Source organism: Chenopodium album, chromosome 5 (assembly GCF_948465745.1).
Source record: "Chenopodium album chromosome 5, dcCheAlbu1.1, whole genome shotgun sequence".
Classification (NCBI taxonomy): Eukaryota; Viridiplantae; Streptophyta; class Magnoliopsida; order Caryophyllales; family Amaranthaceae; genus Chenopodium; species Chenopodium album.
The window spans coordinates 12,122,952-12,143,534 of NC_137838.1; the positions used below are offsets into that span (position 1 = coordinate 12,122,952).

The window sequence follows — 20,583 nt, forward strand, 5'->3', positions numbered from 1 at the left end:
TGATTCATGAAAGCAATGATGAAACATTTTTTCATTGAAAATTTTTTCAAAAATTCCTTTTATAAGTGGTCGAATTTGTGAGAAAATATATTTAAAAAGGTAGCAAAAAGGTTTGTATATCTAGTGGTAGGTGAGTATAACAGGGTACCCTATTAAATTTCTAGAACCGAAACTTGCTGCAATATGTTCCTCCAAATGAGTACCAAAATTGACAAGTTCCTGAGAATTGGGACCGGGCCCTATAAGATCCAATTTGATTAACGATACCTTGTCTTTTAATAAATTTCGTACTTTTTTTATATAATTTTTTAAAAAATGGGAATTGGACTCGGGAACGGGTGTTGGACATGAACACATGTCCAAGTGTCCGATCCGACAAGTTCCAAAATAATAGGACACAGGTACTATGTCCAATATTTGGACAAGACTACACGAGTACGAGGACATGTCAATACGTCACTTTTTAAAAAAAAAAAAAAAACATGTCAATAAGTCACTTAAAGTTATATAAATAAATTATATATTACAAAAGTTTCAAAATTTTCAAAATTTTCATCACGTCCACCCCTGTTTTTTATTTTATTTTAACTCTTTTGTCAGTAAATTCACTAATAAATGGTAGTCTTCTTCTCTTTATCTTCTCGGTCTTAAAACAAGATATGTTTTTCTTTCATGTTTCTTCTCTTTTTTCCTCTCCATTATTAATGCAAGTGTCTGAGTGCACAATGAAATGTCGAACATGTGTTTCGTGTTTGTGTCAATGCGGACACTTCGCGATTTCAGTTGTGTCCGATTAACATAGATTTGGGCTTAAGTGATAATTTTATCAAGTTTCAGGGTACTCTACTAGTTCTGGGTTAAAAAAATGGCGATTTTCCTATAGTTACATAAATTATAATGATGAACTTTAGGCAAATTACTTAATCTACAATAGAGAAAAAAAAAACATACATAGAGTTTAAGAAGGAAACATCCCTAAAAAAAAAACCTTCACTTTAGTATAGGTCTATAGTATATAGATAAATACATTATGATGAAGTTATTAGGCAAATTAATGAATCTGGAAAAAAAATTAGAGTTTAGGATGGAGAATTCCTTTTTATAAAACTCCACTTTAGTACAGATATATTATATGGATAAGGGAATTGGGAATTTTGTTTATGAAAATATAACAATGTAAATAATTACATGAAAAATTTAGAAATGCAAGTTTATTTTATATGAAAAATAAATAATCTAATAAGAGCTTATCCAATGGTAAGTTACTGAAAGAATATAAGGCTCTGATACCATGAAAGAATATGGAGAATATTTTCCTTAACTTTCTCATTGAATGATTGTATGAATATATACACAGTACAAGCATTCCTTTAGGCTACAATCTAGGAGAGGAATAAGGAAACTAACTCCAACAGAGAAGAGGAATAAGGAAACAAGTACAAACAGAATATATTTACACATATATACATCTCTTAATAGTTACAATACCTTGTAGCTTACTTTGCCACACCAAGTTAATATATTTAGCATTTACACAAAACTCCAGTGGTTATTTATAGCATACTATGGCTTGGAAGAAAAATAGATATATAAAATAGTTTCTACTATACACATGTCATATTTTAAATGGATGATATTATCTTTGAAAAATCAAGCAATGTAGCTTGTTTGAGCAGAGTTGCTTAATCTAGCTACATCAATTTTTCCATTGCAATGGTAAGTTACATGTTTGCGATTTTGATTAACTATTTGAAAGCAAGTTTCTATTTGTAAACCATTGGAGATGCTCTTATGTAAAATTAAAAAAAAAAATATGGTTCCTGTGCTTGGGAGGAACTTGCATTGCCTTCCTTGAAAGAAAGAGTTTTTTTTTTTTTTTTTTTAATTTTATTTTATTATTATTTTTTTTTATCTCACTCGAAAGACAAGGTTTTTTTTTTTTTTTTAAAAGAAAACCTTCTTAAAGGCAAAGTATTCTGTGTTCTTGGAAAAATCTCAAGTAGGAATGACAATTGTGCAGGTGCGGGTACCCCCTCTCCCATACCCACACCCGCCCTACTTCCTCCCCCATATATATCCGCACCCGCCAAAAAAATTTTACCGACCACCTACGCACCACCCATGGTGAGTAAAATTTCAACACCCACATCAGTCTAAGTAGGTAGAAACCTAGACTTACAACTGATCCACCTCCCATGTGGATATCGATTACTACTCACCTTTTACCTTGCCAACCTAACAACAATTATCTAATAATTTAATTTCCTATAGAACATGTCATTAGGATGACAATGGATCAGAGGTGGGTCGGGTGATGCTTCGTCCGCCTCCATCTACTAACAATCCATTCGTCATCCAATCCATCCATCCACCTAATTTACCTTCATCCACATCCGATCCATCTATCATCCATAGATTCGGGTGATAATTTAGGTGAAATAAAATATATAAATGAAAAATTTTTCACTTTCATAATTAAGACAAAGATTTTTTAAAAAAATGTGATTAATCAATTACAACTTTGATGTATTTTTCTAATACTTGGTCATTTTTACTAACTTAAAAGCACATATTTCTTCCTAAATCTTGCAAATAGAATATATATATATATATATATATATATATATATATATATATATATATATATATATATATATATATATATATATATATATATATATATATATATATATATATATATATATATCGACTATCCATCATCCATCCGTCACCCGCTTAAGTTTGGGTTTTCATCCATATATTTGGATCAGGTGGATAGTTATCCATCGGGGGTGGATGATATTGCCACCCCTACATGTCATTATGCCATGTATAAATTGTTATAAACATAATTTAATAGCATATTATACAAGGTAGGTAGTAGTCAATTGTGCATGTTAAAACAATAAAAGAAGTCCTTCATCAATACAAATTTAAAAAGAATTACGTATATAATAGTTGTAGTAATAAGTTGGCGCGGGTATGTAGGCAGAGAATAAGCGGGTATGACATCAGATTCACCACCTACCCCGCTACCTACAATGGGTATGACTTTTGTACCCATACCCGCCTACTTACCTTCCAAAGAAGGACCCATATCCACTTCAACTAAAGTACGTAGGTGCAGAAGGGGACCCATATTTTTCTAACCACCTGCCATCCTTTGTCTTAGGGTATGTGGGGCTACGATTGATTGCTCGGATTCAAATTACAAAATTAACACAAGAATTTTTCTTTCTCCCAAATTTCGAAACGACGACAAATTGGTTCAAAAAGTTATACGAGTCAATGCATCAAGAATGTGCCGAATTGTTTATATCCTATATACTACGTATTTGGATTTTTAACCTGACTTCAATCAATTAAAATACGGAATGGTGTTTATTAAGACCTTTTTTTTTTTTTTTTTTTTTTTAAATGTGTATGTATATACTTCCTCCGTTTTTAATACTAGTAACACTTTCTCAAAATGGAAATGTCACAGTATTTGCAAGGTACAACACACTATAAATGTAAAGTTATTTTTAGGAAAAAACTATATTATTTCCTTTATTTAACTTTAAAGCACATAGCCCACTAAATTACATTCCTTATAACAACTCATCTCATTTTAAAGTGTATTATATCATATGAACCCCACGTTTTTTATATATCGCAAAAAGTGTATGTTACAACTATTAAAAAACGGAGAAAGTAACATTTTTAGGCGAAATCAACTCGAAATCTGACCCAAACCCAACCTGCTGACCCGAATTGCCACCCCTAGCACACACTCTAGTGCCATCATTGGGTCCAGAGTTTCTCACGAATCACGGATGGAGTAACAAATAACAATATCCATAACATATTGCCGAATAATGTTAAAAGAGTAGAAGACCTCATAGTCCGTTGAACTTCTCTTTTTATGTCTGTATTTCACAATTTGTTTCTTCCCCTAAATTTCAATAACCAAAAATGATGAATATTAAAATTGTAACTCATCTAATCTTAGTATTGGCGATGAGTTTGGTATCATTTGCGTTGTCTAACAATTATCATATCGCTTCAAATTCAAATACATCGCATTCAAATTCATACACTGTTCGATTTCTACCTGGCTTCCCTGGAATTCTGCCTTTCAATCTTCAAACTGGGTATGTTTTTTATTTGTCGATTATTTCCTCTGTTTTCTTTTATTGCATTATTTACATGTTTATGCTTGTTAATTCACAATATGCTACTAGTTATGGGAAAAACGTTGTTAATTTCATGGGTCTTTTGCTAACCATATTCAAAATTACTATTTTAAATTTGAAACTCTAAACACTTGTGATTATAAATTTATATGCTCGGAGTTATTATAACTTTAACTTATAACATTCATACTCTTCTACATAATTGATTAACTTTGTTGGTTTTTTGGGGGGGTATTATATTTTCAAATAGTGAATTATATTTTGACCTACAAATTATACATTGTAAGGGTGTGTTCAATTCACCTGATTTTTACTTATCTGAACTTAACTGAACTTATCTGAACTTATCAACCCTTATATGAACTTATCAACCCTTATGTAAACTTATTATTAGACATTATTTGTCATTCTTGAAACATATTGTGTAACATATTGGTAATATGAGTATATATATAACAATATATTAAAATAAAAGCAATAAAATATGAAAATATTAGCATTTTTGAATATATTAAACTTGTTGATTTGCTTAACTTTTATATAAGCAAAATTTATCTAGTCTTACCATAACTTATGAGTATAATGTTACTTTAATTTTATTTTTTATGCAAATGTTACTTTATTCTTATATGAAATCATGATAATAAAACACATAAAATTTTACAAAAAAAAAAAAAGTGAAAAACAATCTTGATTAGTAATAACTCTATATAAATATAATAAGTGGAAATAAGGTGAGGAGAACGTTAATTTAGAACTTATTAACCCTGAACTTATCTGAACTTAACTGAACTTATCTGAACTTATTAAACCTGAAATAAGTAAAAATACGGTGAACAGAACAAACCCTAAAACATTCGTATGACTTTGTTTCTAGAAAAAATTATACAAAGTATTTAGTATTTAAAACGCTTTTAAACCTGTACTCCATTACTCCCTAATCCAACAAAGTCATTGAATTGGTTGGTTAGATTACATCATTAGTCACAAATTTTGAATTGAATTGTCTTATTTAAATATATATATATATATATATATATATATATATATATATATATATATATATATATATTAAATTGAATTTAAATTAAAAGACGTACCAAATCAGTACACTTTATTTTTGCACTAAAAGTGAACCGGTCTTTTGTGTGTGGCTGTGAGTGAAGCAGGGTGTGAACCATTCTTTTGCTAGATAGTTAAACTAGTCATAGCAATAACGATGGTGCATGTTACACTATGAGAAATTTATAACATGACAAAGCATATTAAATTCAATTTAAACACGCAAGAACAACATAATTGCTTATGTTTTCAAAAAAAAAAAAAAAAAAAAAAAAAAAAAAAAAAAAAAAAAAAAAAAAAAAAAAACCATAATTGCATATGACTTTAGGGTATACTTAAGCGGTTGAGTTTTGTGCGGTCAATGGCTATATTGATAAATGATAAATAACTTTGCTAGATTAGGAATTTGAATTTTAAAACAATTATATTGATAAATAGTTTGATTAAAATGACTATTTTGTCAAAAAAAAAAAAATCCCTAGTTTTAATGATAAAATTTGAGACAAATGTAAAACTCCCTTCGTCCCTTATATTTGTCATTTTTGAAGAAAAAATCATGGTAATTAAGGTAGAGAATGTGAAATAATGAAAATATATGGAAAAGTGAAAATCCAATCAATAAAGTAATAAAAGTGTATGTGAAAGAGACTTTTCTAACTAAAAAGTAATTAAAGTACATGAGAAGATAATTGAGAGATTCAAGAATGTAAAATATTAAATTAGTCAAAATTTGACATATTTTTACTGCAAATGTTAGGGTAAAATAGGAAGAACACTTAATAAGGACAAAAAATGAGGGTATGAAAGTCTTTTTATGTATCTTATTAATTAAGAAAATATGAAATGTGACAAACATTTAGGGTCATCAAAAATGGCAAAAGTAACAATGAAAATGAGACGGAGAGATTATATTTTTCTTCACACATTACAAAGGATGGTTACTCTCTCCGTGTTTAAATAAATGTTACAGTTTGACCGCCATATAATTTTAGGCATTTTTATTGACTTAGATAAATTTAGAGGTAAGTGAGGTAGATGAAGTATTAAAAATTTGTAAAGGAAAGACAATAAGGTTAATAGTTTATTGAAAAGTAATGAATGTGAGATTTAAGATATAATAATAATAAAAAAAAAAGTAGCAGTAGATTTGGGTGAGAACCATAGAATGAGGGAGATATACTTAAATGTAGTTTTTTTGCTTAAAAAAGATGTGTAAGTGTGTAACACTTATTATAACACGGCCGGATTTGATAAGTGTAACACTTATTAAAACACGGAGGGAGTAATAAGGGCTTGTTCCGATTGACTGAACTCAGCTGAACTGAACTGAACCGAGCTGAACTGAACTGAACTGAACCGAACTTATTAATTAGTGATTTTTAACTACGGATTAGTGATCTTTGATTATTTATTGATTATTTATTAATATTTATTACTATACATATGTGTATATACAAATGTACATATTAAAATATTTACGAAAAATATACTATATATTTATAATTATAAAATGTATGGAAAATATATTATAAAATGTATGGAAAATATATTAAAAACTTAAAACCTCTAAACATTTTAAACACATATACTATTTAATTTAAAAATAAAATAGTATTAGGACAAAAGAACACAAAACACTTACATGTATCTAACCCATTTAAACAAATTTTAAATAAAATAATAAACTAAAAAAAATAGAACCATTTGAACAACGAATTGTATCAATATTATTATTGTTATTATTATTATTATTAATTATTGATAATTATTATTATTATTTATTGATTATTATTAGTATTAGTATTATTATTATTATTATTGTTATTATTATTATTATTATTATTTATTGATGATTATTATTATTATTTATTGATTATTATTATTAGTATTATTATTTCAATTATTATTGTTATTATTATTATTATTATTATTATTATTACTATTATTTTTAATATTATTATTATTATTATTATTATTATTATTATTATTATTATTATTATTATTATTATTATTATTATTATTATTATTATTGTTGTTGTTGTTGTTGTTGTCGTCGTTGTAATAAGAGCTTAAAAGAATGAAATTTGGCTTTATATCATTAGCAATATCATTAGACATAAATTAAGAGCTGAGCTGAACTGAACTGAACTGAACTGAACTGAACTGAACTGAACTGAGCTGAACTAAACTGAACTGAACTGAACTGAACTGAACTGAATTTCAACGGAACAGAACAGGCCCTAAGAAACATGTATTGGAGTAAAATTCCAATAATGCAATTAAAAGATTATAATTTTTTTATTTTTATTTTATTTTTATTTTTATTTTTATTTATAAAAAAAGTTTCCCTAAAGTGAAGACGAAACAAATCCCTTACCCCTACGGTCCTACACTCCTACGGTTTCTACCAACTAGTCCTTGTACCTTGGTGAAGACATAAATAAGAAGAATAGATGCAAGGAGACTAGCTAGCTCACTAATCAGAGAATAATAGAGAAGAGAGGAGGCAGAATAAGGGAGAGAATATTAGGTCATTTCTCATTATTTTTCAAAGACTGATTACAACAGATTATATACTAGCTAGAAGACAAGAGTAGCAGCCAATCCTTACAGCTAATCATTGCCTAGCACTCAATACAATCAACCTGGAAAACATCACACAAATATCTTAACAACTAGCTGCTATGATTGTATTACCCTTAGAGCTATATATTAACCTATATTGACCTCATTACCCCCCCCCCCCTCAAGATGAGAGGCAGCTGGAGATATGACTCCCAGCTTGAGTAGGAGGCATTGTGCTGCTTGACTGATAGAATTTTGGTGAAGACATCTGCTATCTTGTTCGAAGAAGAAATATATTGTGGTTCAATATCCCCAACCTTGACCATATCCCTAACATAATGATAGTCTATTTCGACATGTTTTGTCCTTTCATGCATCACAGGATTTGCTGCAATGGCCAAAGTTGTCTTGTTGTCACACCTGAGATCAGTTTTAGCTAAGTGAGATAGGTTTAAATCTTTAAGTAAGGCTTTAATCCAAGTCACTTCACATGCTGTAAGAGCCATTGTCCTGTATTCAGCTTTAGACGAGGAACGAGCTACCATAGGTTGTTTCTTTGATTTCCATGATATAGATGAGTCCCTAAGGAGTATACAGTATCCTGTAGTGGATCTTTTGGAAATTGGACAACTTGCCCAATCACTGTCACAGTAAGCAGTGAGAGTAGAAGCAGAAGCTAGAAGGATACTCTAAGAACATGTACCAACTAGATATCTAAGAAGTCTCTTTACATCTTGCAGATGCACAGTAGTTGGTGAATGCATGAACTGGCTTAAAAATTTGTACAGCGAAAGAAATATCAGGTCTTGTGACTGTTAATTATATCAGTTTTCCAAGGAGCTGCTGGTATGGTGTAGGGTCTGATAAAGGATCACCTTTGCTGGCACTTAGTTTCAAGTGAGTATCCATTGGCAGCTTCAAAGGTTTCACATTAAGCATGTTATACTCTGTCAGCAAGTCTGTAGTGTATTTCTTCTGAGAGAGAAAAATTACCTAATATGATCATTTCTAGGCTAGGGAATTATCCTAGGGGCCGCAGATTCTTCATGTGAAACTTTGATGATAACATAAGCTTTACTTCATTAATATCTTGCTTAGAATTACCAGTGATCAAGAGATCATCTACATAGACCAGTACAACACTGAAGTTGTTGTTGTGACATTTAGTAAACAGACTGTAATCTACCTTAGACTGTGTGAATCCAAAAGATAAAATGGTCTCAGATAACTTAGAGAACCACTATATGGGTGCCTGCTTCAATCCATATAAGGATTTGTTCAGTTTACAGACCAAGTGAGAATTCTTGCAGGGAGCAGAATCAATGGAACAAACTTGAATTCTGTTACCAAAAGAAGTATATCCTTGTGGCAATGACAAGTAAACATCCTCCAACAAATCACCATGTAGAAAAGCATTGGTTACATCCATTTGTATGGTGTGCCAATTATACATAGCAACCAAAGCTAAGATTGCCTTTATAGTTGTCATCTTGGCAATAAGTACAAAGGTTTCTTTGTAATCAAAGCCAAATTGTTGCCTGTTACCTAACACCACAATCCTTGCCTTGTGTCTTTTAATGGTGCCATCAGATTTGAACTTGGTTTTATACACCCACTTGCTGCCTATGACCTTTTTACCAGGAGGAAAAGTAGTTACTTTCTAAGTACCATTGTTTTCACACTGAATTAGCTCTAGGTTCATAGCCGCAACCCAATGGTCAGATTGCACAACATGTTTGTAGTGTACTGGATCAATTATGTTTGCAAGAGTTGAGAGAAAACAGAAAAACTCAGGGTGAACTTGTTAGTTTGCATAATTAGCTATCTGTTGTTTTTTGTTCTTATTTTCTGGCTGAATATAGTCTTTAATCCAGTGGGGGGGGGGGTTTGATGGTCTTGAGCTTTGTTTGGGAAGTGGTTGGGGTGGTGGGGTAAAGAAGGTAGGGTATTTTGGTTTGTGTTTGGAGTTTGATTGTGATCCTTAGTATCATTATCATCATCAGACATATTCTGATTCTCATGGATTTCGTTCTGACCACCCATGGGAACAGGACAATCATCAAATAAGAGAGGGGAATGTGTTTGTTTGGGAAAGGGTATTGGTAATGGTTTCATGAGCTAGTCAAGTGAGTGAAGTTGGAAAGGAAAGATAGTTTCATGAAACACAACATCCGTAGACACAAATATCTTCTTGTTTGACAAATCAAGGAGTATGTATCCTTTTTTAGTGGCTGGCTATCCCAAGAATACACATGGCAAACCTCTGGTTGTAGTTTGTCTTTTTGAATTGAGTGTGTATAAGCAAAAGATAAACACCCAAATACCTTTAAATGATCATAATCAGGAACAGAATTAAATAACATTTTATATGGTGTTTTGTTATTTAAAACTGTGGTGGGCAATCTGTTTATGATGTGAACAACAGTCATGACACACTCACCCCAATAAGAGAGCTCGAAACTAACCTGAAATCTGATGGCCCTTTCAATCTCAAGTATATGTCTGTGCTTCCTTTCCAGCCTTGCATTTTGCTGTGGCTTGTCAAACACAAGAAATTTGATGCACAATTCCCATTTGTGCAAAAAACTCTTGACATGGCCCATCATCAAATTCTCTCAAAATGATTGTTTGCATAGTTATAGAAAGACTTCAATTGTGTCAAAGAATAAGATTTTTGCTGCAATAAGTACACCTAGGTCATTCTTGAGTAATCATCCACCAGATATATTTTCTTCTGGTACACACTTTGTAAGGGCCCCAAATGTCCATATGGACCAACTCAAATGGTGTCTTAGCATGAGATGCACTCAGTTTATAAGGTTGCTTAGTGAATTTAGCCAAGTGACGGGTCACACAGACTTGGCTATTTTATGTTATTGTCTTTTTGACACATTCAATCTGCTTCAATTTTCTGAGTGAAGCATGTCCTAGTCTGTGATGTCACACAACAAAAGGAACACTCTCATTTTTTGGTGGGATTGCCAAAGCTAAATTATCATTACTAGCATTCTCATTATTATCAGTCAAATGAGAGAGAGAAACTCTATGATCAGCAGTGCTATTAATCAGGTAGTATAATAATGAGAGAGAGAAAAGCTATGATCAACAGTGCTATTAATCAGTTACAGTATAGGTGCTAAATGATCATTACCAGCATTCTCATTATTGTTGGTCAAATGAGAGAGAGGAAAGCTATGATCAGCAGTGTTATTCATCTTTCTCAGGCCCTTGATTTTCTTTGATTTGATATCTCTGATTACACAATAAGTCTCATAAAAAACCTCTTTAACACTGAGAGTTCCTGCTATACATAGCTAAGATATCAGGCTCATTTTTCATATGAGCAAGATTTCTCTCCGACTCTCTTCTTGTTGTAGCATAGAACATGCAGACTCAACAGTAGGGAGGGGAATGAGCATCAAAATGTGACTTCTCATAGCAGCATAACAGTCATCTAACTCATTAAGAAATTGAAATAGTCTGCTTTCATCTTAGAACTTAGCAATGACATTTAAAAGGTTTCTAACCTCAGCACTACCATCAGAAATAGTTCGCAAGATATTCATAGCATCAAGTTCTTCCCATAAACTAGACATGCTAGTGTAATAAGCATTGACAGATGATTCATTGTTATGTTTCAAATTATATATCTTTGTTTAATCTATACTTCCTGGAACCATTGGACATTGAAAATCATTTTTCAAGTTGTACCCAAGTTTCTCTAGCAATATTAACATAAAGGAAAGATTTTTTAATAGTATCAGATAAGCAAGCATGGATCCAAGAAATTACCATCGAGTTGCATGTGTCCCATTGTTATGTTTTTGCAGCATCTTCAGCATATGCAGATCTGAAATCTGAGCCTGTAACAAAGCTTAGTTTTTTCTTTGAAGATAGAGCTATCTCTATTGAATGTTTCCATGATCTGTAATCAGCTGCCCTTGTAAGCTTGTCAACAGATATGGAGTAAGACCCATCATTGGGATGAAGATAAAAAGGACTGGATGTATCAGCTATTAGAAAAAAAATAAAGACACGATTTTTATGAAGAAAAAACAAGGAGCAAAAGAATAAATTAAAGGAGAGATTTTTAACAAATGAGATGACCAGAAATGAAGATTTGAGCAATAAAGTCTCAATTTTGCATAAGTGGCTCTGATACCATGAAGACTTAAATAAGAAGAATAGATGCAAGGAGACTAGCTCACTAATCAGAGAATAATAGAGAAGAGATGAGGCAGAATAAGGGAGAGAATATTAGGTCATAAGAGTACAGCTAATCATGGCCTAACACTCAATACAATCAACCTGGAAAACATCACACAAATATTTTAACAACTAGCAGCTATGATTATATTACCCTTGGAGCGGTATATTATCCTATATTGACATCATTACTTTGGTGAGACAAATTGCTTTATCACATGAAGAAACTTGCTAACGGTGTCATTATATGTTGGTCTAATTTGTTTTCCTCTAACAAGGGGCTAGGTCCTGAGATGTTGGTCTAATTGATAAATCCTTCGGCCCAATTATAAATATAGTTACGTTATTTTAATGAATCGATCTTGCTAACGAGTGTCTCGGGGTGTTCGATTAGGGATGTCAGTGGGGCGGGTCAAGTAGGAGACCCGCCCCATCCCCGCCCCAATGGGGTGATGGGTCTCGATTTGGCGGGTGGTGGGGCGGGGATGGGGATAAAAACCTTACCCGCTTTGGGTGATGGGGCGGGGTGGATTTTAAGTTGCACCCGCCCCATCCCCGCCCCGCCCCACCCGCCCCACTTCGTACCCGCCCCATCCCCACCTCATACCCACAACTATATATCTTTTAAAGCAAAATTACATACTTTTATTCTATAAAATAATTACATAAAATACAATATTAATTATAATACTTTGAACGACACTTATATTATAACACAAAAATGTGTATAGAATGTTTTATTTTATAATTCGTATTAATTATGTAAGATTGTGTATTTGAGATACGGATATTAGGTGGATCTTGGGTGGGGATTAGGCGAGTCTTTGGTGAGGATTAGGTGGGGATGGATATCCAAGTGGGGGGTGGGGCAGAGATGGTTTTGGAGTTGTACCCGGTGGGGTGGGGATGGGGATGAAAATTGGACCCGCCGCGGGGATGGGGATGGGGATGAAAATATTAGGTGGGGATGGGGATGGGAAGGTCAACATCCGCCTCGCCCCGCCCCATTGACATCCCTATGTTCGATACCTAATGAACATATTGCTTAAAATAGTACTCCTTATTAAGTTATGAATGCATGATGAAATCAAGCGTCGTTCGGTGTAATTAATGTTAGTTTTATTTTAATATTTTCACTTTTATTTATCTTATCTTATGTTTTGAGGACGCTTGTTAACTTTTGCCTATTTTAAATACAAATTTACTAATTTGTTGGGTAGCATGAATAATTTAATTTCAACAATATTGTTGTGTAGATACATTGGAGTTTGGGAGGAGCAAATGCAGCTATTTTACTACTTCATACAATCTGAAAATAACCCAAAAACAGATCCACTTTTGGTTTGGTTTGCTGGAGGACCCGGCTGCTCTTCATTTACGGATCTTGTTTTTGGACATATTGGTAAATCCACCTCTTTTGTTCGCTATCTTCTTGAGGGGATAAAATCCACTTGATATGTCTCAATATCATTTCATCATCTTACTTAACATTAATTGTCTATTTGATAAGTGATAATAAATTATAATAATAGAATGAAATCAATTATAATAATACTAAGAGCATGTTCCGTGCCACACACAGTAATTTTAAGTATTATTGTAGATTTAACACTAATTGAAATAGTATAAGAAATTGTCTTAAAATAGTGGGAACTAAATGAAAAACATTTAAGCATATGATTATTTTAAGTATTAAGAGTGGTATAGGCGTACAATTATATTGTTATTTTCTTGTTAACTAAATGAAAAACATTTAAGCTATGTACTAACCCCGTGAATAATTTTTTTTTACACACTATTATAATCACTCTATTAAAACTATGCAACCCAACTAAATTATTGTTTCATATCGTTCCAACAACATATATATATTTCTTTATTTAACTTTTTCAACTGCGATAAATTCTAATTAAGGCTCCGTTCGCTTCACCTTATTTTTGTTTAACTAAAATTATTTTTACTGAACTAAAATTATTTTTGCTGAACTTAAATAACTATTATTGAACTGAAATTAATTTTACTGAATGAAATTATTTTTATCAGTTCTATGTTATATTTCTTCTTTGGAGTTACCGATTTTGTAATGAATTGAAATTATTTTTACTGAATGGAACTTATTTTTACTAAACTGAAATTATTTTTGCCGAACTGAATTTAGTTTTACTGAACTGAAATTATTTTTACTTAATACTCCATATTATTTTTGTTACGTGAAGTGAGCAGGGCCTAAGTACATGTGATTTTTTTATTCTTCCTATAGTTAAAGATCTAGACAATAATTAATTCTTTATAATTAAGGTTTTTATATTTAAGTCAACTTTTTTTTTTTATTATTTTTTTATTTTTTTTTTACCTTATTAAAACTTTACTTAAAATAAGATTTTCTTCTCCAAGAAAGGAAAAGATAATAATAAAAAATATTTAAGGACACACCCGGTGTATTTTTGTACTCCATATATAATTATTGATTATTGATTGATTGGTGTTAAAAAAAATTCGGAACTTATTATGCATAAAAAATAAAAAAATAAATAAATTATCGTCTCTATCATTTGAGGCCTTGAGGGGTTAACACACATGACCTCTATTTTTAAATGGAGGCATGAAGCCATAAGAATTGAAATATGTTAGATTGTTAGCACATATGACCTCTGCTAAAAAAAAAAAAAAAAAAAAAAAAAAAAAAAAAAAAAAAAAACCATATTTAGGACGTTGGGGTGAACATATAGTTTTAAAAAAACTACAAGTGGGTTCATTTAAAATATTTGTTTATTGTTTAAAAGATTTTTTTTTGTATTTTTATATTGCAAGATTACAAAAAGTGGGATGAGAGTAGGGTAGGTGAGGAGAGAGAAATGTGATTTTTTATTTTTTATTTATTTTTAATTAGTGGTCATATTCCATATTTAGTAACGTGTCATATATTGTGGAACGAACGAAAATAAGAACTGTGTCAAATATTATGGGACGGAAGGAGTAAATAAATAAAATAAAATAATAATTTGAGGCCATCCGTAACTTTAATAAAAATATAAGCTTTATTAATAGATTAATGTTGTGATGACAAAAAAGGTCCTCTATCCTTCAACATATCATCACAATGGGAGGATGGTCTACCGAGACTTGAATCAAATCCATATTCTTGGACCAAGGTAATTGAACTATCTATCTATTTATTACCACGGTTTTTACGTACATATAGTTTTATCTATATTGCTCTGACAAAAGTTTACTCCATCCTCACTTAATTCAAATATTAATATGAGTATAAGTTAAAAAAAAAAGAAATTTTATCAGAAAAAACCATTTATAACAACTATTTTATTGAAAAAAACCTTATAAATATTTTTTGCCAAGGAGAAACCTAATTGTAAAATATTTTTGTTGAAGACAACCTGAGATTTCCTAATCACTCAATTAGCCATTAATTTCCCTTAATTCTTCTAATTACTTATAACTCTCACTAACTTTTTAATAATTAAGTTGATTTATAAATTTTTAAAAAATAACAAAAACCACCCTCACCACCACCACTCCCCCATCCCCAGTTGCCGCTTGGAATCGCTCACCCCTGCCGAACCGACCCCCTCCCTTTACCCTCGCCGACCCCCTCCGTTTTCCCTTTACCCTCGCCGACCCCTCCCTTTTCCCTTTACCCTCGCCGACCATCTTCTTCGGAAAACCACCCACCAATACCACCCACCAATACCACCTTCTGCCATAACCACAACCCAGAAAACCACCCTAAAACCCTAACCAAAATGCATCATACGCAACCAAATCCCCTCCTGAATATTCAACAACCCCCACTTAAACATCACAATCTCTCTCCTCCCATCTAAGTACAACTTCGAAATCTACAAATCCGTCCATCGAACCCTCTCCCTCTCCACCCCTTCACCACGCATCGCACTCCAACACTCCCGAAGGATTGATCATTATAAACCAAAAAGCTAATAAAATTCAACAATAACATCATAATTTCATAACTACATCAAATCAACAAATCATGTTTAGGAGAGAGAAAGAGAGGTAACTGACCACGGGCAAAGAAGATCTAGTGTTGGTGGTTTCTTTGGGTTAGGGTTTAGGAGGGTGGTCGCAGCGATGGTAAAGGGGAAAGGGAGGGGTCGGTTTGGCACTAGAAGTTGGTCGGCGTGGGTGGGGGGATCTAGGCGGCGGCTGATAGGGGTGTTAAAAAAACCCGACCCGTTTGACCCGCCCCAATTACCCGACGACCCGTAAAATACTTGACGGGTATTTTGAGAATTTTTGTAAAATTTTCGGGTCGGGTACCTAACTAGTTAAAAAGACAAATTATGGGCTGGGTCATGGACCGGAGTTTGGATAACTCGGGTACCCGTTAAGACCCTTTTTTGGCATATACTTAGTTGCATGCTTGTGCAGCAAGAATGGCTGCAACAACATTTAAATGCGAACCCAAAGCAACCCACTTAACATTCTTCCAAATTTAGTTCAATGTTATTCGCGCGTAACTACATTTCTTTTTAAAATTTTTTGTTTCCTTCTTCCAAATTCTTTCTCTTCTCTTTTCTTTTTCTGTAATACTTTAGATCTGAAATATCATCAGAATTTCAATCAAAATTTTCATTATTACTTTCTGTTTTTTCTCCTTTTTTTTTCACTTTCTCTCTTCTCTGTTTTTTTTTTTAATTTTTTTATTTTAATTTTCCTCCTTTTTTCAATTTTTTGATTAATTTATATGAATTGAATTTCATTTTATTTTTGGTTATGTTCGATTGATTTGATCTATGTGTGAAATTCGATTTCTTATGTGGTATCTTTGTGATTAATTTCGATTGATTAGGTTATATATGATTTTCTTATTTCTAACGAATTGAATTTTATCAAATTTGCTGCTTTATTTTTATTTTTATTTTATTTTTATTTTTTTTTATCAATGAACCTAATCATGCAAAGTATGAACATATGAATAGGTTCCCTTAAATGTAAACATTATCTTTTTAGAAAGTGACCATAGGCATAAAAAAATATGAACACATGCATTTTAAAAAGTGAACATAACAATTCAATATATAAACGTAAGCATTGATTTCCTTAAAGTGAATATAAGCATTTAAAAGGTGAACATATGCGTAAAAAAATAAAAACATATGCATTTAAGAAAGAGAGCATAAATATAAACAAACTTAATAAGAATATTTCATGAACAACGCATATTTACATCATGAATATTTGAAATTATCAATGAACATATAAAATTGAAGAAAGAAAAAATAATTTGATTATGAAACATATGCATTATAAGTATTAAAAATATGTACATACATTCAAAAAAAAATGTGAATATATAAATTCCAGAAAAAGAACATAATCATCCAAAATATGAACATATTCATAGGTTCCCTTAAAAGTGTACATTAGCTTTTCAGAGAATGAACATAGACATAAAAAAATAAGAACATATAGTGAACATAATTATTCAAAATATGAACATAAGCATTGGTTTCCTAATATGATTATGAAACAAAAAATTCGAACAAAGTATCGAAAAATTCGGACGAAAATTAACGACGAAAGTCAGTGATATTCATAAAAATTTACATAAATTCGGACAAAAATCAAAGAAAATGTACCTTTTTTTAGGACAATCCTTTTTATTTCGCATCTCTTCTCGTATATCCATTGTTGATTTTTCAGTTTTTAGTGAAGTAAAATCATGTAGAGGAGAGAGAATGGAGTTTGGAGAGAGAAAATTAGAAAAATTAATTACAAAATTTTATTTTTGAAAATTAATGAGAAGTAAAACGGTTTTTTTTTTTTTTTTTTTTTTTTTTTTTTTTTTTTAAAAAAAAATAAAAATAAATTGAAAACCAAGATATGGATTTGGAGTGGGTTTACAAATAAGATAAATTGTTTACAAAAGGTTTTCGCGGGTCAGTAATGGGCCGAGCTTTTAACTACCCGTAAAGGCGTACCCGCAGCTCCGGGTACCCGGTTATGAACAACTCTAGCGACTGGGGATGGGGGAGGGGTCTGCTGCCATGGGAGGGAGAGAAGGAAAGAGTGGCTGACTGGTGGTGGTGAGGGTGGTTTTTGTTTTTGTTTTTTTTTTTAATTTATAAATAAACTTAATTATTAAGTAGTTAGTGAGAGTTATAAGTAATTATAAGAATTAAGGGGAAATTAATGGTTAATTTAGTGATTAGAGATGTCAGGTTAATTGCAACAAAGGAATATTTTATATCTCACAAATAATACCCCTTTGTTGCAATTAACCATTAACGGAGGAAGTATTGTACATTCTGGTTTCACCTTGCCAAAAATATTTTATAAGGTTTTTTCCAATGAAATATTTCTATAAATGGTTTTTTCTGATAAAATTTCCTAAAAAAAAAGGTATAAGTACATAGTTTCATGTGATAAGTTGATAATACATTATTATGAATTATTATTTTACATGACAGTAAATACATGTCATACAAGATACTAGTAGTACAGTAAATTTCATATTATTTTTATTGAATATATAGTTGAGAACTTGAGATTAAAGAGAGTGAAACACAAATTACAGAGTTAATTAATAAATTTAGAAAATCCACATTGAAGATTTGTAAGTATATATCTCCCAACACACCAACTCACACCACATCTAAGTCATCAACTAACAATCAAAGAGTTTCATTTTTTCCTTCCCTTTTCCCCTCAACCCCTTTCTTGATAGGATGCCAAATACTCCCTAAGTTTGTTTCAACTTTTTCGGTGTGCATATTATAAAGTGTGCAATTTACATTTATGAAGTAAATATTATTGTGAAGTAAGGCAACATATATACTCATATACGAAGTTTTTCTATTTTTTTTTTTTTTATAAGATTTCTTCTATTTATAATGTATACTGACCATAAAATGAATGTGTTTTAGGTTGCAAATGTATTATTTCCAGATTCACCGGTTGGTGCTGGGTTCTCCTATGCAACTAACAAATCTTACATTCCTAGTGATACAAACACCGTAAAACAAGCATATGAGTTTTTGAAGAAGGTTAGTTCATTTATTAGTGAATTGTTGTGCTTTTAATGAGGGCTTGCTTGGATTGAGATTGAAATTGAGTAATTTATTATAAGAGTAATAAAAGTCAAATTAAAGAAAATAATGCAAATGAATACTTTGTATAAGATGAGATAGTGATGTGGTGGTGAAAGGTGAACAAAAGAGAACTATTACCCTTATTCTGGGGGTAATAGTTATCTTATGGGGGGTGTATATCTGTTACCTTCATTATTAGAATAATAATTCTCTGTCTCTCTCTTCTCCTCATGTCACAAATACTTTGTTATCTTATTTGTAAACAATTTATCTCCTATATATTTTTTTTGAGGGAACTTATATCCTATAAAATTACTTATAATCACTAATTTTTTTCCTAGTTTGACTTTATTAATCTTTAAATCATTGCCCTCAATCCAAGTTAAGCATGGCCTAAGAGGTTAAATTTGATGTATTATTTCTAATGGTTCCTTGCTAGTTGCTAGTTGGCGTAGTTGCAAGTACATGTTTTCTCACTTTCTCTAGTTTAACTTTTCCCCTTCTCCTACCCAAACGTTATTGTCTTTGTCTTTTTTCCTTTTTCCAAATACTTTTTAATTTCATTTTAACATTTTCTTACTTATCAATTTACTTATAAAATTATCTATGATTTCCAATTACTAAAATAAAAGAGTACTATATATGTATTATCATTAGTCTAATTTGACCTTCTGTCTAGTAAGAAAGTATGTGTAAGTCGTCCGAGTTCACAATGAGACGGACATAAAATATTGGACATTTTATTAAGGTTTTTGAATATCTTGAGTTTAATATTGACATGTAGATATAAGTTTTTGGGCATTCTATATAAATATTGGACATGTATATAGCCTTTGGATGGTAGGTTTGCAAATAAACGAACACGCTTAATACTTTTTGTTTTGTTAGTTGAAATCTTGGCTCATACTTTTTGTTTTGTTAATTGAAATCTTGGTTCATACAGTGGCTTATTGAGCATCCTGAATTTGCAAGAAATCCTATTTACATTGCTGGTGCTTCATATGCTGGAAAAGTCATTCCATCCCTTGTGTTAGAGATTATAAATGGTAATTTCAACTATTTATTTATTTACATATACTTCTTTTGTTTTTTAATGTTATAGTTTGACCTTTTTGTTATTCACGTAATGATTTTGCTTGAGTTTTCAAAAACTAACCCTACCCAAGAAACCAACATTTACAAAAAATGACTTGGATCCAACTTGCACCCAAATAATAATGAGTTGAAACTAGCGACCCATAACTTGACCTAATTAAATTGACCTTGTATTAACAAAAATGGTTTTGACCATACTCTTTGACCAAAACTCAAACGTGCACCCACTTTGATATCAATTTTCAATTGATATAACCCAATGACCCAACAATGATCTACACCCGAACTAGCACCTAGCCTAATTAGAACCCAAAATTGAGATATAATGTGTTATTTACCTGACCTATATATGGTGACATGTAACATATCTCAAACTTATTAATTTAATTTGTCTCATCTTTGATAACTGG

At 31.3% G+C, this 20,583-nt stretch overlaps 1 protein-coding gene across 1 annotated transcript in view; it reads left to right on the forward strand.

Moving 5' to 3' along the window:
* Positions 1-3,858: 3,858 nt before the first annotated feature.
* LOC145631918 (serine carboxypeptidase-like 16) overlaps positions 3,859-20,583 on the forward strand; it is a 32,565-nt gene continuing 15,840 nt past the window's right edge. The window contains exons 1-5 of the mRNA XM_081684147.1: positions 3,859-4,133; positions 13,265-13,410; positions 15,081-15,160; positions 18,914-19,033; positions 20,022-20,124. Coding sequence (XP_081540273.1) covers positions 3,955-4,133; positions 13,265-13,410; positions 15,081-15,160; positions 18,914-19,033; positions 20,022-20,124 — 628 coding nt within the window. The 5' untranslated portion in view covers positions 3,859-3,954. The remainder of the gene's footprint in view (positions 4,134-13,264; positions 13,411-15,080; positions 15,161-18,913; positions 19,034-20,021; positions 20,125-20,583) is intronic.